At 39.6% G+C, this 26,436-nt stretch overlaps 1 protein-coding gene across 1 annotated transcript in view; it reads right to left on the minus strand.

Annotated features, from left to right (window-relative positions):
* Positions 1-16,819, minus strand: part of GYS2 (glycogen synthase 2) — a 47,330-nt gene extending 30,511 nt beyond the window's left edge. Inside the window, exons 1-4 of the mRNA XM_045811848.2 lie at positions 16,357-16,819; positions 7,162-7,343; positions 3,403-3,594; positions 859-1,041 (exon numbers count right to left, since the gene is read on the minus strand). Coding sequence (XP_045667804.1) covers positions 859-1,041; positions 3,403-3,594; positions 7,162-7,343; positions 16,357-16,477 — 678 coding nt within the window. The 5' untranslated portion in view covers positions 16,478-16,819. The remainder of the gene's footprint in view (positions 1-858; positions 1,042-3,402; positions 3,595-7,161; positions 7,344-16,356) is intronic.
* Between the last annotated feature and the right edge of the window lie 9,617 nt (positions 16,820-26,436).

Here is a 26,436-nt window from a genome sequence, read left to right on the forward strand (position 1 = left end):
CACACACACTCACACACATATTCTGTTTCTAGAATCCTAAAGCTTTTTAAACTGGAAAAGTCTTTAGAAATCAACTTTCCAACTTCCTAATTTTCCTGACAGTAAATGGAACCCTAAAATGCTAAGTTGATTTGATTGGCAATCTAGATACCAAACTGTAAAACACTGACTTTCTGGTACTCAAATGCTTTGTTGATACTGCTGACATGATGATATAAAAGATACACTTTTATTAATCTGATTTAACTGTCAGCAAATAAAAGAAAAAGTCAAAACTGAATGACTTTGGATATAGAGTTGGGCAGTCTTCTCAGATAAGGAAACCCAACTGTTTGGTCACCAAGGACCCACATCCCTGTTTTAAATAGCTGACTTACTCAACCCCCACCCCGACTCCACCCACACCTTTCAGAGTTACGGGAGAAATCTGACCGTTTGTTCGCTTGAAGGAGAGAGGAAGCCCCGTAGCACAAGTTGCATGCCTAGAAGCCTCGGTCTGCAGCTGCCACTCAGGGCTGCGTGTGGACCCAGCGTCCTCACAGGGTCTCCTCAGCTTCAAGATACACAGGAGTCCAACCCCCTTGCACCCACTATGCCTCTTTGGATCTTGGATCCTTTGTTCCAAAGTAGACACGCATCCGGCCTGTCACCACTACGCTCTATTGCACTCTGACAAAGTTAAACTGCGGCAACTCTCTGTCACATCAGGGGAGGCTTTGTTAGGAATATTGATTAGTTAAAAGGGCATTTCTGACATCTGGCTGGCAGATGAAATGTAAAGATCAATACGTCTCATCCTTCAGCTTCAAGGATACGAAAAGAAAGGTGGTGAGGGGGGAAGGTGGGAGGACTATTTACCTTATCAAGATGGTTGTAGAAATCGATGTTTGCCGCACAGAGATACCTCCCAAGCAGTGTGGCGTGAGTGGTAAATATGGTAGCGATGGGAAGTTTCCGAGCTCGAGAAAGGATCAGTCCAGTTCCCGCCTGCCATTCATGGAATTGGGCAATGACATGCTTCCCATCTGCATTATCTGTCACCTACGTCAGAAAAGAAGCATTAGAACAGTTGTTGGTAAAGCTTGATCTTGATCACTGCCCGCAGCTTTAAGGAAAGTTATCGTGCCTATAAATTTTAGCAAAATTTAAAGAGTGCTAAGCATGAAGTATGGGGATTTAGCAAGCAGAATTGTTTTATAGGGTTTAGCTGCACGTTCATAAAGCCCAGATATTTTTATGGCATTATACTCCCTTTCAGGAATGGATCAGATTTATTTTTGTATCTACAGAGGGGCCTCATAGAACAAATGCACAGTAGGCACGCCATAAATATTCATCAGATGGATGAATGAATAATAGCAATAATATCCTTGAAGATATCACTGAGCAGCTGAATCAATGGGGACTACCCATTTACAAGCTTCTTTTGAAATAAACAATACATGGCTTCATGTTTTAAGTCAGTCTTATTTGGATCTCCTGTTCTTTGAAGCCAAAAGCACATTAACTAACATATTATTTTAAGAATATGGAACTGGGCAGAAGGAGGTGAATAACTTGCTCAGAAGCAAATCCTAATTTAGTAACACACTGAGGACCCGGGTCTAATCCTGGTCTAGTTCTAAAACTAGTGTTATATGCAAATAATGAATCATGGAACACTACATCAAAAACTAAGGATATACTGTATGGTGACTAACATAACATAATAAAAAATTATTATTAATAAATAAATAAATAAATAAATAAATAAATAAATAAATAAATAAAACTAGGCAGGGCGTCAGTTTCCTTGCCTTAAAGTTACCTTGTTTCACCCCTACAGAAATTTAATATTTATATTCCACTCCCCTTTTGACTGCCTGTTTCCTCAATGGGGGAGTAGAATTGATCATGCAAAACACGTGCATTCAAGGAAACTGAGCATAGGACTGGGAATTCTAGAGTTCACCCAAGAAGGCAGTTCTCACACTTGGAGGACATCAGCAGCACCTAAGGCTGGTCAAGGGCAGACATCCAGGTCCCATCGCCAGGTAATCTGATTCTGGGCTGGGGACAAGAGTTTGCATGTCTTACAAGTGTGCAGGCGATGCTGCTGCTGGTGGTCCATGGAAATACCACTGACTTAGGTTAGGACCTTTGTAGTTCGAAGTACTTGCTCTTCAAAAGATTCCTCATGGTAATTAACAGGTGCACAGATCGGTGGCAGCCAAGAGGTGACTGCAGAAACACGGCTTGCCCCGGCACCTTGGATTGTTAATGTTTCTATTTACCCTTTGAATCAAAGAAAATGTGTGTTTCTGTAATAGCTTTACTTTAGAGAACACTGGGGTTTTCACTTTCTTGCTTCTCTCCTCTCGGGTGTTCCCTTTAACAGAAAGGATGAGAGCGCACGCGCACACACACACACACACACACACACACACACACACGGGCTGGCCTCAGCTCTGAGGGCCCTGGCTCAAGGAGGCATTTTGCAGAGGAAGAGTTGGTTCCACCAACTGATGCTAAAACAAGACTGCTGATTGTCTAGAAGCCAGATCTCGTCAGCACCCTCGCCCTGTTCTAATTCTGTTGCCAACACAAAGCAATGCAACTGCCCCTTCACCTTCCCCTTCACTTCAAGGCAGCTTTTTGTGGCTATTGGAATACGACTTCATCAGTAAGAAAGGCTGGTTAAGGGGATGCGCTGCCGACATACGGTTCTGAGATTTGTCCTTAGACGACACGCCCACGTTGCTAAGGACGCTCTTCCTTCACCGTCTGGTTTTTAAGTTAGGCATAATCATTTTGAGGTAATGCAAGGAATGCAAAGAAATCCTCCTTTGAGAACTTATGAGAGCGCAGGCTTGGCTCGTTTCACAAGGATTGATATCTAATGCTCTTGGGGCCTTTGAGGTTTGGGGGGGTTGGTTTTTTGGAGGGGGGTATTTCACTGCTACAGATCCTTAGCAACTGCTGAGATCACTTCAGCCTTTAGAAAATAATGAAAATACCTAAAAGCCACTGCAGTTGCCCAAGCACTCACGCGTAAACAAAACCCAATACTTCAAGCTATTTTCTACTCTCATAAGTCTAGAATTTAGGTCCATAGTGCATGATGTATACTGTTTTTTGCTTGTATATATGTTACCATCTATGTAGCAGGCAATATAATTGGTGCTTTGATACACATCATTCTATTTAAATCTGACATGAGGTATGTATTAATAATAAGCTGTTCCAAAGGCTAGTATTTAGTTAGAGGAAGGCTGAACATTTTCTCAGATTCTTTTGAAATGTATTAGGACAATCGTGATGGCATCATCTCATTTAGTGTAATCTAAAAATCATGGGATCATGGCTGAGCACAGAGCACAGTTATGCTGCTCCTCTGTTGTAGGACTATACAATAAGCTGTACCTCTTTTAAGAACCAGGCAGTTAAAGATCCGAATATTAGCATGTCGTTGGCTTCTCGGTCATGATAAGGGATGCCGACGCTGCACGCTTCCCAGAGGTCACCCTTCCACCGGTCCAGATTCCGAGCCGAATAGCCTATGTCAAAGAGCACCACGTAAGGACTCCCCTCTATCAGCCATCTTCCAAAGTGCACCTGCCACATAAAGAACACAGAGCTTTGCAGTAATACCAGACAATGCAAGGAAGAAAACGGCATCTGTGCTTAGGGTATATAAACTGTATTTAGATCTCAACAGCACACTATGCAAGCTATAGAGGAAACCAGTGGTAACACAAAGCATCTGATATTTGAGCCTGAACATGGAATGGGTTTGCCTCCATTCATCTAAACCTCCAAGTTCTTATCCTTCATTAAATTTGGTCATAAAAATGAAGTATCTAGATCATGTAATCTCTTTCCTTTTTTTGAAGATTTTTATTTATTTAGTTATTTATTTATTTATTTATTTATTTATTTATTTATTTGAGAGAGAGAGCATGAGAGAGTAAGAGAGAGTGCGCGCAGGCGGGGGCAGGGAGGGGCAGAGGGAGAGGGAGAAGCAGGCTCCTGGCTGAGCAGGGAGCCTGACGCAGGACTCGGTCCCAGGAACCTGGGATCATGACCTGAGCCAAAGGCAGACACTTAGCCTACTGAGCCACCCAGATTCCCCAATCTTTGTCCTTCTGTTTCTCATTCCCTTCCTGTGACCTTGAGCTCACGGTTTTAGGATTTAGTATCATCATCTATGTTTTTATGATAGACTTGTAAGATAAACTGCTTTGTATCTTTAATTTGTAGTTGGATATAATATCTACAGTGTCACTTATTTTACTTTATGCAACAGGACTTACTATAATATTTCACGCTAGAAAAATTTGTTTCTATAAACAAATGTATATGATTTCTCTCATTCCTCCTATCAAAAAAAAAAAAAAAGTGACACGAAGTATTTCCCAACATGGTTGCTGCCAGGTGTCTTAACTAAATATATTGCCCAAGATACTTTATCTCTTTAATCTAGCAACTCAAAGTCTAATCCTGTTACATTCTTCAAATCGAATTCTTTTATTCCTGTTTTATCATGTACAAGTTTTAATGTATTACCTATATCATTTTTTCCCAATTGTAATTATATAATCACCTGTATATCCAAGTTTCAACTTTTTTTTTTGGCTTTTATTTTTCTATAGTAATTTACTCATTCTTTTGTCTTGACTTTTATTTTAGGTGTATTCTCCAAATACATGTATGCAACTCCATAAATCACTTCAAGCCCTTCTTGGAGGTTGGCAAAAGCTAAGAGCCTCTCGTTGGTATCCAGGCCTCTCTAGTAAACCGAACCTGTCCACATTGTTAAGTTATTGGCCCTGTGACTCTACCCAAAGCTGAATTTGGGGAGCTTGGAAGCCCATTTGATCATCATTCTCTTCCACAGGATTCAGAAATACATGGTGATATCTCTCCCATCCAGCCCTTGCTCAACACTGAAAAACCCCCATTATCTGTCAGTTGTTTCCATTGTAATTAGTATGTATCATGGCACTCTTCCCTTTTCAGACTGAGTTTTCCTTTTCAATTGTTTTCTCTTTAGGACATTCATTGATTTATGAATTCATTCAATGAATAGTTACTGTCTGCATAATATATGACATGATACACTGAGCTGAGATCATAGAGAAGTGTTGACACTAGAGAATGTAAGCTGGTGTGTTTTGACTTCCAGTAAGTTCTTGGCTGTGACATGGAAATATCCTTACATCAGAAATCCATTTAGAACCTTGAGACCAGTCAAACCATTATGCTTTTCACCTCCCTCGTCTTTCATGAGAGCTTTAAGGCAAACCCCTTCCCATGTCTCATTCTTTCATCCCAACAGTACAACATGCATCCCTCTCTCACTTTCCTACGTTCTCTATGCTTCACTCACTGTGACAGATTTCCCTGGTGCCCTCTGGGACCTCAAGTTCCCTTCATTTAAATCTTCTGCATCTTAAGCTTTGCATAGACCTTGTAGACACTGCTACTTACATGGACATCTCAATGAAGGCTTCTCATCTTTTCCCCCCCAGAAACTATATTCCTGGGGTCAGTATGAAGGAAGTTTAGATCTTTTAAAATCACACTGAAACTTATTATTTGTGTATAAAGACATCTTTGAAATTCATGTTATCCAAATATACTGCCTTTCCTTGTCCTATTAATCATCTGGCTACTTTTCCACTTTATTCCGGACAACTTCAAACTCTAAGTTTTTATCCTACACACTTAACCTCATAGTTTTCTGACTTTATTGACTTCAAAGAACTTCATGTCCTTGGCATTCCAGCTACACAAGCTCATGGCTACGTTGTTATCCTTGTCAAAACCCGAATTGTTCCTTCTCTGAAATATTCAGCCTGAGCATTCTATTACTTGACTACAACATCTATACCTCCACTTCTCTCACTGTTTCTCCTAGCATATATAGTCCTTTTTTCCCCATCAAGACCTCCAGTTTCTGGAGCCCTCCATTTCTTCCTACATCATTGCCTCTGGCTTTGCTTCCTTTCCTACCACTTCAGACACAACTGTCCATCAATTCAACCGTTAATTCAGTCGGTCACATAATCATACTTAATTATCCTTTATCTTCATAGAAAAATCTTATTTCCACAACTTCTGTACCCTTTTCTTCACCATTCACTCATTCCTCAACCCACTGCAATCTGATTTAACCCTCTTCTCCCTTGAGCCTGTATTTAGCAAGATTACCACGAATGACCTGAATATTGCTAAACCCAACTGACATTGGTTAAATCTTCCATTGACGTAATCCCTCCTTCATACTTGAAACTCTCTCCTTCCTTGTTTTGACCTATTGCTGTTGTGATGGCAACAGATTAAGCCACAAACCTAGTGGCTTAAAACAACACAAATTTATGATCTTTCAGGTTTGGGATTCAGTAATCTGAAATGGGTCTTTGGGGTTAAAATCAACATGTTGGCAGAGTTGCAGTCCATCTGTAGGCTCTAAGGGAATCTGTTTCCTGGTCTTTTCCAGCTTCCAGAGGTTACCTGCATTCCTTGGCTTGTGGCCTCTTCCTCCATCTTCCAAGCTCATCAGGCCAACTTCTGCTTCCATTGGGACATATTCTTTTGATTCTAATGCTACTGCCTCTCTTTTATAAAGACCCCGTGATTACGTCGGGCCCACCCAGATAATCCAGGCTAATCTTCCCACCTCATGATCCAAATCTACAAAATCCTTCTGTTATATAAGCTAGCGTAGTCATAGGTTCTGAGGATTAGGATTTGCACACCCTTGGTTGTACATTACCAGCTGTGTTTGTACTTGTGCAACCTCCGAGGGTTTTCTTAATGTAGATGTTCTAACGTGTTGACATTCCCAAAGATTTGGCTCAAAACATTTGCTCTTAGTCTATAAACTTCTGCTTAACACTGTTATCAATACCCATAGTGTCAACTACAGTTTAAACACAAATGACTTTCCCCAAAACATCTCTATCCTCTATCTTCTGCTGAGCTCCAAACCTATTATCCTATTAGACATTTCCCAATGGTTTTCAGAAGGTGCCTCAAATGTAACCTATTTACAGTCAAATTCATCGTCTTTCTCTTCCCTAAGTACATAGCTTCTTGTGAGTTCATGTAAATGGTGGTCTGTTCTCCCATAACAGGTTCCTAGTCTTGCTGAGTGAAGTGTCAGTCAGTGTTCCTTACCTGGCAACCATGTTTATTCATTGAGTCCATTGCTCTTCTAACAGCATCATTTACAGGTTCACACTGTTCCACCTGAGTCTTCATATTATGCTCAAAATATGGGCCAATCAGAAAATAATTGTCTCCCCATTCATCTGCTGTGGTTTTGGCCTTCGTCTGAATCACAGTATAGATGCCACCAACTGTTAAAAAGAAAAGGTTCCATTTATCATTCAGGTTAGTATTTCCTTGTAAGTGATGAAAGCATGGAAACGAGTTCTCATTTTTAAGGTAGCATTTAGGATTTATCAAGCACGGGGGTTTATTTAACTTTCTGAAAGAAAATTTTTAAAAGACACTAACAAATAGTTACCATTTGGTTCAAAGCATGCATATTTTAAAGCCTTTTCTGGATGCATTTCATGGAGCAGTAGGTTGGCAGCAGCTGAGAAATTCAAGCATTTCAAGGAAATCTGAAGAGATGATGGAGAATAAAGCAGAACTTGGCTTAAAGCTCTATCTACACTGAAGTGTCAAAGTTGGTTCCAACAGCCACTGTCAGGACACACACCCCCAGCAACTGTAGTTACTTTTTACTTCTTTTTTTTTTTTTTAAGATTTTATTTATTTATTCGACAGGATAGAGACAGCCAGCGAGAGAGGGAACACAAGCAGGGGGAGTGGGAGAGGAAGAAGCAGGCTCATAGTGGAAGAGCCTGATGTGGGGCTCGATCCCATAACGCCGGGATCACGCCCTGAGCCGAAGGCAGACGCTTAACCGCTGTGCCACCCAGGCGCCCCTACTTTTTACTTTTTTTCCTACTCTGCTCCAAGAGGAGTCTAGGGTATGTCCAAGTAACAGCCACTGCTGAAATTATGAGTAAGTCTTTCAAGCTTAAGAGCCACTTACCTTGGAATGTACCCAACAAGTTACCTTTTGACAAGAGAAAAGAGGTGATAGATTTTGAGGGGGGATGCGTGGCCCAATCCTCATGTCAAGCCCAATGGCTTACATACAAATTTTCATGTGCTCTTTCATTGTCCCCTCTGGCATTGCTGCCATGACTATTAAAACAGAGCCAAAAAATATGTACACTCTTGGAAAATATGCACATTTTTGAGTCAGCATGTCTACATCTAGAAAATTGTTCGGGGAAATAAGTGCCAAAAGATTGGTGTATTGGGATGTTTATGGAAATATTATAATGGTGAAAAATCGGGAACTCAAATTGAACTAGTTAACTCAACCTGTCTAAGGCTCAATTAGCCCATCTGTTCAGCGGGGATAAAATATTACTTAGCTTGGGGGCAAAGGGCAGGTTGTAGCAGTAGTGTCAAAGGCTAGGGCTCTGGGTGCCTGGTGGCTCAGTCGATTAAGTGTCTGCCTTGGGCTCAGGCCATGATCCAGGGTCCTGGGATCGAGACCCATGTCAGGCTCCCAGGTCAGCGGGGACCCAGCTTCTCCCTCTCCTCCCTGCTCGTGCTCTCTCTCTGTCTGTGTCTCTCTCAAATAAATAAATAAAATCTTAAAAAAAAAAAAAGACTAGTGCTCATTGAAAAGGTAGTATTTGAGTAAGTACTTAAAAGGGTGAAGAAATCAGGGAAGCAGCTATCATAGAGGAGAACTTTTTGGGCAAAGAGAAGAGTTAGAGGCAAGGCCCTAAGCTGAGAGCACAGCAGGCAAGGGCAGTGTAATAGGCATTCAAAAGGAAAGGCATGAGGTACAGCAACTGGGCAGGAGGAATGGGGAGGACCAAGTGGAAGAAGACTTTCAGTAAACTTAGGCAGGATATCTTGTGCTGGCTCTAAGCAATCATCTTGTATGAGAGTATGAAAGTAGTCTGAATCAATTTCTTGAGTAATACTCTGTCTATGAGCTATAGGTGAGGCAAAAGCTTAAGAAATGCCGTGTGAAATCCCAGAGCTAACACAAATCCGGGCACCAATCTTCAGCTCTATTACCTAGAGTGATTTTATTACTTGTGTATTTTAGAAAAAGGTTCTTATTTTTACTTCAGTTTCTCATAAGTTATTTCAATTCATCAGGATATAGCATCCTATAGCAATTGCATCTCTTAAATTGTTTCAATAATTTAGACTTGAAATGATAAATCTTATCAATAGTCACAATCTATGGCCAAAAGGTAGAATTTGCCATCTGCAAATTTTTCTTTAAGCCTGAACCACTCAAAATATACTTGTAGGTAAATTGTCTTTTGAGAGATGAGACACAAAATGCAAATGTTGGCACTGTGATATAAATACCAACAAGATTCATTAATTCATAAAAGAGTAGAGCTAATATAACTCCCAACATGTAATTATTACATGCAAACAATTTTCACATGAACCTACATAAATTTATTGTCTTTAAGAACTTCATCTCTAAGAAAAGACTTTGTGATGGTAGAAAATCTAGAGAAACTTTAAACTGTCACTTGAGCAAAGAACAATAAGGACATTCAATTACAACTCAGATGGCAGGTGATGAGAACAGCATGGGACACGTGAAGATGATCTATAAACCCAGCACACAGAGACTTCCAGAAAGGACAAGAACAGACACCCAATCAACAATGAATCTGAGGCTACAAAAATTGATGCCAACATCTAGTATGCCTAAATATTTCCCCAAATTCCAGAAAATGTTATGAACTGTCAAAACCATTTGTTGAGAAAACAAATTTAGAGAAAAAATTTGCAAGAACAACCAAAAATTTTTTTCTTTAAAGTGTATGAGTCACATCTTAGCAACACTTTTAAATATATATAAGCTTTATTCACACTCGCTATCCATAAAAAGGCAAAATTTTCAAATAATTTCTTCTGTAGACTTATTTCCTTCACCTTCATCTTATCAAAGGGCTCTGTTATCGGGTTCTGATGGCTCACATTGATTTTTGCTTTATTCACATTTCTATTCTTAAAACTCTTTTATTTGCAGCTATGTATTTTGCCCAGAGATCTTAGGACATCCTTGTTTGTTAGACTATGTGTTTCAAATTCAAATACACTAGGGCAAATGCAAACACATTTTTATTTGCTAAAGGACAAAAAGGAGACGAGAAATTCTTTACTCAAAAAAAAAAAAAGGAATGATTAGATGTGGGAATTGAAATGCAAAATGAAGCACTGTTAGTTAATTTGCTGCTTCTTTTTCCCATTTGAGGCCTTCAACCTGGATAGAAATAGTAGCCTTAGAATGTTCATAAATAAATGGATATGCTCTTTCAGTGTATCAAGACTAAAAACATAAAATTAAAAAAAATAGTCAATTCTATATTGGTTGAGACCTAATGATAAATGAATCATTCCCCCCTAGACTTCGTCAAGTACAGCCTTTCTGTGGAGAGGTCATCTTACCACTGCTTCAAGCTCAAGCTCCACTTTAGCTTCTCTCTGCCCTCCGCATATTTGCATGCCAACTACTTTCCCTTAGCTTTTACTTTGTCCAGATACCACATTTACCCAAAACTCCTCTCCTTGCATGCTAATTATAGGTGATTGTGGTGGCATAGAAATAGGGTCATTCCTATTTTCAAATTTGGAGTATAAGCCAGAGATTCCTGAACACATATTTTTAATGAATTGTTGTTTTACCGGTGTAGGTCATTGAATTTGGACTTACCCTTCACTTTCAAACATGTACTTTGTATTTTATTGATCTATATTTTCCTGAAACAACATGGGAGCTATCTTTCGTGTGAGGGCAAAGTATCAGGCCTTTCATAAGAAAGAAAAGATGAGTCCCATGGCACATGCCATGGAGATTGCTAAAACCCCGAGTTTTCATCAAGGAACACTGCTGATATTGCTAAAATCGGGATTCCAAAGAGATATGGAATGTGGACACCAGCCAAAATAAGGCACAATTTATACACACATATAACATGTTGTATATTATTACACTATATATATATATATATATATATATATATATATTATATACAATAAGGATATACAGTTGACCCTTGAACAATGTGGTGGTTAGAGATGCCAACCCCTCATGCAGTCAAAAATCTAAATACAACTTTTGGGTCCCCCAAAACTTCACTGCTAATAGCCTACTGTTGACCTGAAACCTCACTGATAACTTAAGCAATTAACACATATTTGTATGCTCTATGTATTTTATACTGTCTTCTTACAACAAAACAAGCTAGGAAAGGAAAATGTTATTCAAAAAATCATAAGGTAGAGAAAATACATTTACAGTACTGTATTTATTGAAAACATCTGCATATAAGTGGACCCCTGTGTTTCCAAAATTGTGTTGTTCAAGGATCTACGGTATTTTATATATAAACTGGGAAAATCTTCACTATGTTTTAAATGCTTAAACATTACAGAATTGGGAAGTTATAGGACTTCAGTATACAGAGCCACTAATCTGCCCTCCGGTCTCAAGATACAACTGCAGAACAGAGGTAGTCATTCTACAGTTAAGACATCATTCTCTGAGGCTGCAAAGCTGATAGGAAAGAGGAAATGTTACTGACAACCATGGTCAACAAATGTTTATGTGTCCAAAGCTTTGCTGGGTCTTTGGCTCAAAATAAAGCGTCTGCAGTCTTGGGCAATAAGAGACGATATGCTTAGAGCAAGCCTGTAGCCACCCTTCACCCGGATTGTACCACAATGGTAACTCCAAATGTTCTAGATGAGAGGGGCTCAGACACGGTAATCTGGATGAAGAGGAAGTGAGACTGGGGCTCATCTTGAAGCTACGTGTGTGCCAAGCATGGTTTTTGCATGGATTGTGTTTCACGTGGTGAGGCTCGGGGTGCCACTAACGTGGCCACCGTGTAACACACCACGCAAAGGAACCTCACCCCTACTTGCTGTAACCCTGATCCATATCTTTTTTCCCCTCTCTGCTTTTGCATTTAAAAACAGAATCATGGAATTGCTGAAAGTGAAAGGCAGTATGAAAAGGAATGATCCAACTTCCTCCTTTGATGAATACATTTTATGAAGAAATAATAATAAGCTAACACCTACAGAGCGTTTACTAAATGCCAGGCCCTGTTCTAAGTGATTTACAGTTGGTATTTCTTTTAGTTTTCACAACACCATTATAGGTAGGTGCTATTATTGTCTTTATTTCTAAATAGGGAAACTGAGGCACAGAGAGTCTGTGAGACCAATCCAGTATCACACAGGTAATGATGGAGTTGGGATTCCAATCCAAGAAGTCTGACTCGAGAGTCCACAGGCTGTAGACAGCAAGACCGTAACTGTCTGGAGCAACATACTGATGGAATTTGGAGCATGGTGGGTGGGAGGGACAGAGGAAGGAGAGGAACAGTATCACAGGAAGATCAGTATCTTTAGGTCTTGGGGAAGGTAGAATCCTTTCTATTCTGTCCTAGAGAAAAGCCATTTGGAAAACAATACTTAGCGGAAATAGCTTTTTTATTTTGGCTCTTGGCACTTCTGGTTAGCAAAAAGGAACCCGGGGTTTAGGGAACTCAAGAGCAGCGGTTCTCACATCAGTCATGAAGGCTTTTGGAAATCTGATGAAAGCATTCAGCCCTCGTCTCCAAAAGAGGACTTACACATACCATTTTCAGATACAATTTTAAAGGTTTACAAACTCCTCAAAGCCCACTTTTATCAAGGTCCCACTTCAGAATCCTGCCTCTGAATAGCAGGCTCACAGTTATAATCAGTTTCTACCACACCATTCTGACCGTAGTTTTTGGAGTTCTTCCGTATGCCGTTCTCACCATGTGACCCAGAGCTATGGTGTCCGGTTTGAGGAGGGAGAAAGTAGAAGCACTGTATGTATTATATTACATGCTGGCTTTGGGCTACAATGAATTGTTTTTAATAATTTATTTTATTTTATTTATTTATTTTTTAGAGAGAGAGACAGAGCAGGTAAGAGCATATGTGGTGAGGGGAGGGGCAGAGGGAGAAGGAGAGAGAGAACACCAAGAAGATTCCAGGTCCAGGGCTCAGCCTGATGTGGGGCTAGATCTCACCACACTGAGATCATGACCTGAGCTGAAATCAAGAGTTGGATGCTTAACTAACTGAGCCACCCAGGTGCCCCTGTTTTTAATAAATTTTTTAAAAGAAGCATTCATTTAGAGACTACATTTCAGAATTCTTCACATGTATTAAATAACTATCATTACTTGTGACAGTATTCATCAAAATCTTTTTAATAATCTTAGATATCCTGAACATAATAACTGGTCCATAGTCTACCGTGATTTGGGCAGGTCTGTGCAGAAGGAATGATTGTAGTGAGGCCCGAACAAAGGAAAAAGTGAACCTTTTTGTTTCTAACATTTGGGCAAAACTCTCCATCTTAGGCCATGCCACAGTCTCTAACTTGTCTGTTACTTTCCTGCTATACTCTTGCCCAACTAGTAATAGTGCTTTTTCAAAAACACATCTGACCGCATAACACTTCCCACTATTTAGAACTTCCCATCATTAACCATAAACTTCCCAAACTCCCCCCTGCTCGTCCCTCCCATCTGCTCGAACCCTCCATTCCTTTCCCCTCTCTGAGTTTCCCTCAGATCTTTGAACAGAGTTCACCCTCTCACCTCTACATCTTGGCAAACAGCACTCCCTCACAAAGAACACTGTCCCCTCCTTATCCCTCCTCTTTATCCTTACCCAGTGGCTAGTCATCCTCCAGCTGTCAGCTCAAATGTCTCTTCCTTACAGAGGTGTTTTTGTCTAACCCCTGATTTAGGTAGAAACCTCCTCTCCCCCGCCCCCAACGTACAGTCTCTTTTTTTTTTTAATTCAATTAATCAACATACAGTGTATTATTAGTTTCAGAGGTAGAGTTTAGTGATTCGTCAGTTGCATATAACACCCAGTGCTCATGACATCCCGTGCCCTCCTAATGCCCATCACCCAGTTACCCCATCCTTCCACCCCTCTCCCCTCCAGCAACCTTCAGTTTATTTCCTATGGTTAAGAGTCTCTTATGGGTTCTCAATGTATAGTCTTAGAGCCCCTTGTTCTCTTATTCTTATTGTCATCACATTTGATTATAATTGCACATTCAAAGTCTACCTGCAAGCTTGTAAATTCTGGAAGACTGAGAATCAATTCCATATTGTTAAGCTCTACCTTCTTGATTTCCCATTGCCTGACACCTAATAAACACTTGATGAATTTTTATTGAATAATAAATTAATAGCAATAATAAATGGATAAATGAATAAAAGCAGTAAATGCCAAGGGTAATATGAACAAGTAGAAGGTGTTATGTTGAAGTCTGAGAATTAATATCCAGTAATTTAACTGTGACTCTCTCATTCGTTATATTTTACACATATCTATTTTTCACAGGCAAAATTCCAGCAGAAAGGGATTTTTTTTTTCCTGTCAGAAATCTTTTGCTTTCTTGGATATGGATAGATTTCCTCGCTTGCCACAAAATATCATAAGATAGCTGGATCATAGTACATTAATTTCATTTGTGAAGAAACTTGATATTCAGCTAGTTTAAAGAATGCTTTTCGAAGTCTTAGAAATTTATGGCCTTTGATTGCAAGTCCTTTGTTCTTTCATCTATAGGACAGTTCCTTAGGCAATGATTTTAATTTTTAATTCTAGCATGATAGTAAAAAAGAGAAGTGACCTTGAAGAAGACCTAAATGCTAGTTCCAACCCTTCCATTTGCTTGATCATTTAATGCCCTAGGCATCCATTTCATCTTTGAAATAGAAGAGCTGGATTCTAAGGTGCTTCCTATCACTGCCATGAACTGCAGGGAAGTAAAAGTTCAAAGTAAATTTTTAAAAAATTTTAAAAATTTTAAAAAAGACACTATATATATAGTATCAATGTATTGTCAGGGATGAACACAGCAATTGTCCATTTATATGAAAATTTCTAAACTTAGTAAATCACATTGTGGTTCCCTCTCCACCAAAAAAAATTTTCCATTCCTTTGTATGGGAAGTGAAAGAAAATAGGTTTCAAAGGCAGCGAGGGCTAAAAACAAAATGTATTCATTCCTTCATTCCAAAGAAAAAAATCCATTGAGCATTTTCTGTGCACCAGCCACCATTCTAGGCCCTGAGATCAGCCTGCATAGCACCTGTATGTAAGCAAGCTCCATGGGATAACAGTGCTCGCCAGTGTGTTCCTAACACCGGGAGCCAAAGCTCCATCAATGTTTGCTAAGTGGAAGGAAAAGGAGGAAAGAAGGAAGGAGAAGGACTCTGTTCAGGTGCTAGAACTCATACGGGGTCCTCTGAACTGATTCCTGGTCCTGAAGAATCCTTCCAATTTTTCTACCAACAAGCTATATCCTTGAGTTCCTGCCTACTCTATAGATAAAAACCTTCTTTCAAGTCATAGTCTGGGATTTATGGATAATAAAGATGACTCTATTCCCAGGAACTTTGGGCATATTTAAAAACCCTAGAAAAAGCACATTAGAAACAGCTCTTCATAAAACACTTCATAATAAGGTTTCTGCTCTCTTTGCTTCCACTTCACTAAACTACAGAGAAGAAGACGGCTTTGTTCTCTCACATTCATTCCAGCATTTCTATATAAGCAGGATTGATTTTTGCTTTTGATTTTAAGATTTTATGAATTTTATAAAAAAGATTTTATGAATTTTATGAATGTATACACATGAGAAGTCTGAACACTTAGCATAAGGTGAACATCAGAATAGATTCAAATATAATTCCTCTCAGTTTGAAATACTCTTATTCTTAATAGGAGCCCAACATAATGCCTTCTGAACAGCTACAAAGTTAAAATTTTAATTCCAAGTTACTTGCAAATTATTAGCAATATTATTAAGTATTTCACATAATCTTTAACAGTGCATGGCATTAAAAGTTTTCATTGGTCCTGATCGCATATGGTTCTCCTTCAAGTACCTATGGTTATGCTTTTTTGCTGAGAGAAATCATAAAACCAGAAAAGGAATTATTAGCTTTTTATTCCTGTTTTTTCACAACCTGCATTTCAAATTTTAGCTTACAAGCACATTCCCTGCCAATGACTAATATTTTCAATGTTCTCTCCCTTCAACACACAGCCCCATCTAAGTCATTGTTGCCTGTTGAAATAGACAAGGTTAAATGTAACCAAAACTTATATTCAGTTTCAATACTTTCCTCACTCCCTATCGATTCATTCTCCCTGGAGTCACCGTGAAATCCTAATCTACAGTCTTCAGCAATCTGGCGAATAGCCACCTTCCATGGCAGTACAAACCTTTATTGGTTACTTCCCAAGCAACTTCAAAGAGCAGTAAATCCTCTATGGGAAGTTCTTCAACTTCCCACTGAGGAAGCCCGCTCAGGGATGTCACTGATAGAGATCGGCCTCGGAGCATTCTTTTTCCAGTCCTCTGAAACTTTTTTGAATCCTTTTTTCAATACACTATGATCCCAGGAGCAGTGTGCTGAGAGCTGCACAGGTTCAGGGTAGAAGATCTCAGGCTTGGGGAACTTCTCATAGGTATAAACCAGTCCAATGAGATCTCACGTGCTTCCTTCCCAGAGGACTCTCAGGTTAAGGAAGAATTTCAGCTCCTCTTTACAGTCTTTCTGGGCAGGTCCAGTGAGGACAGTATCTCCAATCAGTACCAACCCGACCAACACAATCACACGTAAAATCCTCGGGTTCGGAGTTTAGGCAAGCACCCCTTTGGATGGTGGAATCCTCGTAGGCTGAGCATGACACAAATCCAGACCTTTAGCCCTTGTCCTTTTGACCAAACTCCTAGACTCATACAATCATCAATGTTTATTTCATCACTTCCAAAGTGATCCAAGATTAGCAATTCCCCTTATTAAGTTTGCAGACCACTTTAGATAACGCGAAGAATTCACTGGGACCGTTTCTATGCTTTAAATCCCTTTAGATTTCCTAAGTATGCTTTTGATTCCTGTTTCTAGAGCATTAAAAAAATTATTCCTAGTTACTATAGTCTATATTTGTCATCTAAATTTTGATGCTAGGCATAGATCTTGGTTCCTCTCCTCTTAATTACTTTTCTTAAAAATTTCCTTATGAAAAAGTATAAATCCCAGTGTGTCTTTGGGTGTAACATACAAAGAATGTAATTTTGACTGATCAGTGATAATTAAAACATAAAAAACTGTTTTCAAAAGTTTAATCAGATCACCTGATGATTGTTTCACTCACTCCCACTCTCATTACTCTGACTTTTTGAAATTCCTGGTCCTCAGTTCTTATTTGGGGTTTTTGCCTCAAGTACCAGTATTCTCAACAACACATCATCTCCTAATGACCCCTCATAGTAGACTTATTCACTCTTTTGATCCTATAATTCCTAACATGAGGACATCCTTTACCAATTCTTTTTAATAGTGAATGCCATTTTCAAAATTGCTCCTTGAGTCAAGAAGGGTGAAATAAATGGAACCATATGAAATATGTACATGGAATATATCTTCATCTATCCATGTTATGAAGGTGAATCTTCTTTCGTGTGTGTGTGTGTGTGTGTGTGTGTGTGTGTGTGTGAGAGAGAGAGAGAGAGAGAGAGAGAGAGAGAGAATGAGAAAGAGAGAAAGACAGTGATTTCTGCAATAAGATTTGGAGAGGAATAAGAAAAATTCTCTGATTTCCATATTCCTGAATATTCTCCTCCAAGATTTGTGCTAAAAACACAAATTGATGAGCTGTGAGTAGAAAAAGAGCAGTCATTCAGACAGAAAGGCAGGTGAAGTTTCTCCAAGATGGGAGAAGGACTCTCTAAAGCCCTGATTTCACACTCACACTAACATTTTATCATTCAGTGAAAACGAGGTGAGAGGACGATTGGGGAAAAAATGAAGGCTTGTATTTGGGTTCCTCGGTAAGTATGCCAGCAGAGGTCACTAGATACATTTAGAAAACTACACATTTGCTTTGACAGTGCGTCATCTTCTTCTAAGTCTTTCGGATATTGAAGGCTTGATTAGCCTGCACCTGCATATCCAGAAGGAGTCGGTTACTGTATTTACGGAACACTTACTATGTGCTGCTGCTTCTGGAAATGGAAGGTATTTTAAGAAACAGTAAACAAGTCCTTGCCTTCATGTGGAAGACATTCATCATGTAAACAAACTATATTATTTCAGGTGCTGCTGTTTCCAAAGAAGAAAAGCGGCGAAGTAAGAGTGCCATTCAGTGGAATGTGTGCCTTAGCTGGGGAGTGCTGGGAAGATCATTCCGAGAAAATGGTATTTGAATTGAGACACAAAGGATGAGTAAGAGGCAACCTTGAAGATCTGCAGGAAAAGGGAATCCTAGCCCCTTGTTTGTTGGTGGGAAGGCAAACTGGTGTAGCCACTATGGAAAACAGCATGGAGGTTCTCCAAAATTTAAAAATAGTACTACAAAGTAACCCAGTAATTCTGCTCCTGGGTATTTAGCTGAAGGAAATGAAAGCACTAACTCAAAAAGACATCCGCATTCCTGTGTTCATTGCGGCATTACTTGCAACGGCCAAGACTAAAGATGTGTTTGCAGGGTTTGGATGTACGTCACATGAACATTCAACTTCCGAAAAGGCAATTATATCTGCTAGACAAAGAGAAAATAGAACAAGACAGAACAATTTAAATAGCTTGCGAGAATCCATGTAATGAGAGAGGATGCCCCAGATGAGAAGGAACTAGGAAACGCAATGTCCTACATTTGGTCTTTACGCAGTCTGAGTATCTCAGTGGCTGAATGTGCCTGAGGTTTGACATACATTGTCCTACTTGTACGATGGCTATAGATCCCCACCTCAGTGAAAATGGCTCCAATATACTCTGTGCGAAAGATGGTAACAACTTGCACTAGAGAAAGAGCAGTGAGATTAGAGAGAAGTGGGTCGTGAGATATGTGTAACAATTGGCACAACTTGGAATTGATGGGGTGTGGAAAAGCAAGATGAGTTCGGTACTTACCAAACAAGGCAGATGGTCACGTAGTGTGCTAAAATAAGAAATATGGAGGGAAGGATGGATTTATTTGAGAGATTAGATAATGACTTCAATTTTAGACATGGTGAGTTTGGGATACCAGCCAGATGCAGAAAGGTAGATATTTCTGCCTGCTCAGAAACTCAGATGAGAAGTCTGGGATGTGGCTGGTAACCGACGCCTCGGGAGTAGTAAGATCTCACGAAGCGGGGGTGCAGAGTGGGTAGGGTAGACTGACCTGAAAGGGTAGGGTCGATTGCTCCAGAAAGTTCAACTTTTATGGTTAAGACTACGATATGGTGCCCTGGGTTTTACTTAGTACGTACAATACTGCACAAAAGGTACAATTATTTCTCAAAAAGGCAGATCTCACATAAAATTGTGAATCTCTATTTTTTCTTAAAAACAAAATCTAAATCCTATTTTCCTACCTTCACGGCAACAATCTGTTGGAACTGGGGAGATCTGTCCTTTTCGCTGCCACCATAGTCACCTTAGCCTCTTGGGGCTACTTCACTCATTTATGCTGTCACAACTCTAGAAACACAGGAATCTGAACTTTTGATTTAATTTTTTTTTCTGTGTACATTTGGAGTGATGATCAGGAAGTGGCCAAAGAAGGAGGAAATAATTATCCTTAAATTAACCTTGTATCTAACTGGAAATTTCCACCCATCATGTCGAAGACAATGAGAGGGATTTTTGACCTCGACAGTTGAGATTATTCCAGAGACAGCGTAAATGGGGTCTTCCCCAGATACCCAGGACTTGTTTTTGGAATAGACCTTTTGCTTTACTGGACCCTCTTCTCTGGTTTTATTTTAAACTCTTCTTTCACTGAATAGAGTATAAAAGATGAAGAGATTCAGAAAAGTAGCTTTAGCCCCTATGAATAAAGAGGTGAAAGAACAAGATTTTGAGCAAGAGAGAAGGCAGAGCTATCTCTCTGGAAAGAGTTAGTCACCCTGAGAAGTTCAATCACATTTTGTGATGTTTTTGTCAATGTACACCCATCCTCCATTTTCCCATTAAATGTTCAATAAAATCAATATGACCATTTTTTTTAAATCAGTTAAGGGGCACCTGAGTGGCTCAGTCAGCTAAGCATCTGCCTTTGGCTCAGGTTATGATCCCAGGGTCCTGCTATCCTGTCCGGCATCAGGTTCCCTGCTCAGCGGAGGGTCTGCTTCTCCCTCTCCCTCTGCCCCTCCCCCCTGCATGTGCGCTCTCTCACAAGTAAATAAATAAAAAATCTTTTTAAAAAATCGGTTAAAAAATTAGAATCTGGAGCAAAGGTGTGTGAAGATGAGAGTGAAAGCTGCCAAGAGCAGAAGCCAAATGCTATATGTTTACCAGGAGGTTGTTTAAAGAGGTAGCATAGTGAAACTGTTAAAAATAAGGGCTTTGGGGTTGGGCTCGTCTCCGTGAGAATTGGACTATTTGCTGGCCTGTAATAGGGTGATAATATTTACCTTGTGAGGATGTTATAAGGGTTAGAGAAGAAAATGTATGCATGTCCCTCCTACAGTGTCTTCCAAATCCTGTTGCTCAAAATGCCAAGACTACAGTGTGGACGCATGAGGGCGACTAATGGCAGCTCAGCTCAAGCTGCTAACCTGCCTCCTGACTGGGTCTCAACTCAGAAGACCATTAACTGGCTGTCATTAAACCCCCTTTCCTCCAACCTCTCCTTAGATGTAGGGACACTGGTGTAGAGGTTAGACTATCAAGTACAGGCTTACTTTTCTGATATTCTCCATCACATTCAGGATGTAAAATAGTGCCAACTATTTTTATATAGTGATTTTATATTATACTATACACAGGTATACTGTGCAGAAGCTTATCAGACATATATATGTAAATTGCCAAATACGACAAGGATAACAAGTCAAATAATGTATGTGGTGGGGTTAAACAATTTTCCTTCCAAAATGCTGGCAAGGAAATAGTTGATTTAGTAATATTTACTTGTTTTTTTTAATATAATGAAAGAAACTCTAATGGTAGAAGGGCCATTGCATTAAATCAATGTTTGTCGGGTTACCATTAATGTTCATCAGATGTCTCCTTGAGATTATGTATTTTTCTATTTTGCCCTATCAACCTCATAAATCTCCATTTTTGTGTGCAGAAGGCATAAACGGTTGTTCTCAGTAAACACAAATCCTGGATGGGATGGTGTCCGAACAAAAGGAAAAGTCATGATAGTCCTAGATATCACCTAGCCCTATTATAAACACGATTCTGTGGGAAAACCAGATTGCAAGATTTAAGATTAGATTATATTCACATTAAAAGTTTTTAAAAAATCATATCTTTCACAAGACCAATTTAGGGTTATTTCTCAAGTGCTCCACTTGGAAGAGAAGTATTACTTTAGGTAGTTGGCAATTCCCCTTGCACTTTGACGAGAAAACGAGTTGTTCTTGTAACACTGACGTGGCTCCCAAGGAATGCCAGTAATAATATGAACAATTTTTTAAAGATTTTATTTATTTATTTATTTATTTATTTATTTATTTATTTATTTATTGAGAGAGAGAGAGAGAGCATGCGGAATGGGGGAGGGCAGAGGAAGAGGGAGAGAGAATCTCAAACAGTCTCCACCCTGAGCATGGAGCCTGACTCGGAGCTGGATCCCACGACCCTGAGATCATAACCTGAGATGAAATCAAAAGTCTGACACCCAACCAGTTGAGCCACCCAAGCACCCCATAATATGAATAAGTTTTAAACATTTCACTGAAGCATAATCTACACAGCAAAAAAAGAAAAAAAAAAAAGATAATTCCATTAGTAATTCCTAGATTCTTCTTTGCAAGGAAGGCTGAAAGCCCTTAGCTAGTTGTAGCTGAGAGAAAGGTCTTCTCATCATTTCTGCATCTTCTTTTGAGATGCCCGAGTTTTACTGATGCTTTCCTTAATGTTCCTTGGCAGACCATCCCATGATAACACTCGACTGGGGATCACTACATCTCAAGAGCCCATTTCTCTCTGCTGCCTCTATAGCCACCATGGTCCATTTATAACCTGTCAACTGCCCTTAGCCTTCTTACTCCTCCTGACTACGCCCCCACACTACCCTGGCTCTTCCTCTTGCCGCAAACACACACAATCCATTTTCCATGCAGCAGCTAAAGTGATCATCTTAATAGGAAACTAGGACCGTGTCCCTCTTCTACTTTAAATGTCTCATCTAATTCCATTGCGCTAGGGTAAATCCACCACCACCAAAACAGCTGCCCTCCCCTCAAGCCTTTCACTCCACCAAAGCAAAAATAAAAGCATCAGTTCATTCTGATTCTGCTTGGCGTTCAAGTAATTTAATATTGGGAAGGACAGATATTGTTATGATGTTGTTTTTCCACCCAGGAATACAAAGTATGTCTGTGTTCAAGCCTTTCCATTGGCATGTTTTACAGCATAAAGTTATTTTATTATAATTTATAATAGTAATTTTATAGTTTTTATGTGAGATTTTACTTTTATTTTACTTTTCTTATTTAATTTATTCATACGTATTTTAAAGACTTTATCATTAGTGTTATGTAAGTGAATAAGATTTTTTCACTTCCATTTTGAATTTTTCTAGTATAAAATAAGCCACTGTTTATATAGTTATCTTTTATCTGCCATTTTAGCCTCTTAACCCTGATAGGTTTTTAATGGTGTTTTAATTTTTAGGTAGGCAATCATCTAAAAGTAGTAATTCTTTCCCAGTATTTATAACTCATTACATTTTTGTTTGGTTACAATAGCTAGAATATACCAAACATTGCCAAATAACAATGACAAGCATCTATAATGTTTTCCTGACTTTAACGACATTATTCTTAGTATTTAATACAGTATTTGACCTCTGAAATACAGTCTTTCTCGTGTTCAGTAAATTTTCTTAATTTTGTCTTTTTTTTACTTTATCAATTCTACTTCTTTTCTTGCATTTGTTAATTTCAGATACAGTTTTATTTTAAAGAATCTCCTAAGTTTTGTTTACCATCGGTCCCCCACACGATAGGCAGACAGGAACCCTGTCTGTGTGTCGTGGTCATTTCTCTATCTCTGCGCCTGGTGAATCACCTGACATATTATAGGCACTCCGGAAATAGCTCCTGAAATCATGGATGAATGAGGGGGTCTCCATAGCTTTCTAACGAGGTTGCTACTAATTCTTTATTGCCCAAGGGACAGTTTCTTACGTAATTTTAATATGTGCGCTCTGTGATATCTGGGCAGCTGCTTGTGATTTTACTCTTTTGGTGTTCAACATTCCTTGGCAAAAATGATGTTCTTTTGTTTTAATTACTTGAAAAAAGTAATTTCCTCGTTGGGGTCTGACTTAAAAAAAAAAAAAAAGGATTCTCCCATTGGGCAAAAGCACGGTCATTTTTTGTAGATTGTTACTAGCTTAGAGCTTAACAATTTCATGCCCCTGAATGATTCATTCTAAACCGGTTTCAGCCAGGTTTGAAGGCAATAGATGCCATTTCTGAGAGTCCTCCTTGACTCCTCCTCTTCTCCATCTACACCCCCATCCCTGGTGTTTGATACCATCAAACATTCCTAGAGAACTTGCAGGTGTCAGCCAATGTGCTAAATTCTTTATGTCTTTTAAGTATTTTGTTCTCATGACAATCCTGGGTGGGCAGTACCAATATGTTTGCCCATTTTAGAGAAATGAAAAATCAAGGCTAAGGTTAATGAACTAGTTTAAAGTCACAGAGCCAACAAGTGTCAGAGCCATGATTCACATCAGGCAGCCCAGCTCTAGAACCACTCCGACCACTGTAGCCTAACCACTGCTTGTTGCTCTGAGTGTTATCGGTGCAGCTTGCAAATATCTCCAGACTTTTCCCGTTCCTCTACTTCTCCATCACCACCACCGAAGCTAAGTTACAATCATCTCATGTAATGGTTTCCAGGATCCACTCTTGCCACTTGAAAACTATAGCCTTTTTGAAAATACAAATCTGATCAAGTCACTCACACTCAAAACACCCAATTGCCTCCAAATTCTTAGGCTAAGTATTCAGATCCTAAATGTGGTTTACAGGATTTTGCAGAATATAGTAAAATGTACTTCTGCAACTTTCTTTTTCTTTCTTTTTTCTTTCTTTTATAACTCTCTCTCTCTCTCTTTTTTTTCCTCTGAGCACCAACCACACTGGCTTTCTTTCAGTTCTTGAATAGGCCATGACTCTTTCCACCTCATAGCCTTTGTACATGCTGTGCTCTCTTCCTGGAATGCTCTGCCTATCTTTCACCATCAGATCCAATGTAACTGTTCCCAAAGGAAGTTTCTGTGGTTCCCGGAATAGGGCAGTTTCCTCTGTTAAAAGTTCTTGTGAGTATCCTGCAATGTTCCTTCATAATTCTTAATGCAGTTTGTAATTATATGTATCTAGTTGTGTGATTATTTGATTCCTGTCTCTCTTACCACTAGGCTTCATGTGTATTGCCTCCCATTCTTTGTTGAGAGCCTGTCACAGCGCCTGGTACATAAACGCTCAATCAGCATTAATGACTAGATTCATGAATGCATATCTGTTTCTGGAAGCACAGGCAGAACTCTTCATATTTAGGCACTTAAAAGCAAGATTAGGCAAGTTTCAGTCATCAAGCATGAGTAAAATGTTGAAATGTCGCAACTGCAAAGATACTGAGGGTTTCTTCTAGGAAAAAGACAGAAGATTTGGAAACGATTAAGTGAAGGATAAAAAGAGGAAGGGAAAGAACAATGTGGAGACACATCCAAGGCCTTCTAACCCAGCCCTACCATGGAAGAAAGTTGAAAGCACTTTTCAGGACCAGGAGCTCTGCCTTCCCAGGGAAAATCCCTCCTTCTGGAAACGGTGGATTTCATTTCTGCGTCAAGCATCTCCATACATATTAGCATCATGGCGGTCAGTTCTCAGGTTAAGGAATTGAGGAAAGGAGGGGAGAGATTTTTTATCTTTTATAAAATATATTTATCTCCGTAAATATCTTTTTTAGACAGTTTAATGAGTACATTATTCTTAAATCCAAAAGCCCTGAAAGATCATAACTATCCAAATAGCCTAAATATTGTTAGCATTCTCTGAAGATTTCGAGATGCTCGGTGATTGCACCACTACAACTTCCTCTAGTGAATATCCCTGTTGCAAGTTGGCTCCTGCCACTGGCTCCTGTCTCATCATCCAACACTCAGAACCAGGAATCCGACGCTCCAGCGACGCCAGGCTGCATTTCAAAGCCGCCACACAGTGCTGTGACCTGCTTCTCTTCCTGTGTTGATACTGTCCCCCCTAACAGGCATAGTCTGTCGGCTGCTCATTCTGCACTTGGCCAACTCTTCTCTTATCCTCTAGGTGTCACTAGACCAATGTTTTCTTAGGCTCCACGTTCCTAGGCTACGGTAGCTACTCCTCCTCACGCTCTTTAATTCGTTGTGCGTGTTCTCTGGCTGCATTTGTCATACTGCATTTTATAACAATTTTCTGTTCGCTTCTATTTCTTCTCAACAAGATGGAATTGTCTTGTTTTCATCTTTGATTCCTAGTCTCTAGCATAATGTTATGTCTGGAGGTTTTGCTTGCTGTGGGCTTTTATGAGGCTTTATTTACTTATGATATACATTTTTTATACAATATTTCGAATGGTTTACCATAATACATACAATAACAAGAAGATAGCACAATTCTGATGCCGGGTTAAAAAAAATAGCAAGGGGAGAGAGAGCGAGGGGATGAGGGGCAGAAGGAGAAGCAGACTCTCCACGGAGCAGGGAGTCCGATTTGGGGCTCGATCAGTGACTCTGGGATCATGAACTGAGCCAAAAGCAGATGCTTAACCTACTGAGCCACCCAGGCACCCTTATTTTTATATTTAAAAGGGTTTTATGTGTCAGGGGTGCCTGAGTGGCTAAGTCAGTTAAGCTTCCAACTCTTGGTTTCCACTCAGGTTATGATCTCCTGGCTGTGGCATTGACCCCTGTAGGGCTCTGGGCTGAGTGTGGGGTTTGCTTCAGATTCTCTTTCTCTCTCCCTCTGCCCCTCCCCCACCTGGCTCGCTTGTGTGTGATCTCTCTCTCTCAAATAAAGCCTTTAAAAAAAAATAAAAATAAAAGGGTTTTATGTGTCTAAATATATTTTTATTATTAAAATTCAAATGACCCTACTATTTATTAAATGGGTTGAGGGGTGCCTGGGTGGCACAGTCGTTAAGCATCTGCCTTTGGCTCAGGGCGTGATCCCTGCATTCTGGGATCCAGCCCCACATCAGGCTTCTCCGCTAGGAGCCTGTTTCTTCCTCTCCCACTCCCCCTACTTGTGTTCCCTCTCTCGCCGGCTGTCTCTCTGTCAAAATAAATAAATAAAATCTTTTAAAA

The sequence above is a fragment of the Ursus americanus genome, chromosome 25, assembly GCF_024610735.1.
Source record: "Ursus americanus isolate L20-20 chromosome 25, mUrsAme1.1.p, whole genome shotgun sequence".
Taxonomy (NCBI): domain Eukaryota; kingdom Metazoa; phylum Chordata; class Mammalia; order Carnivora; family Ursidae; genus Ursus; species Ursus americanus.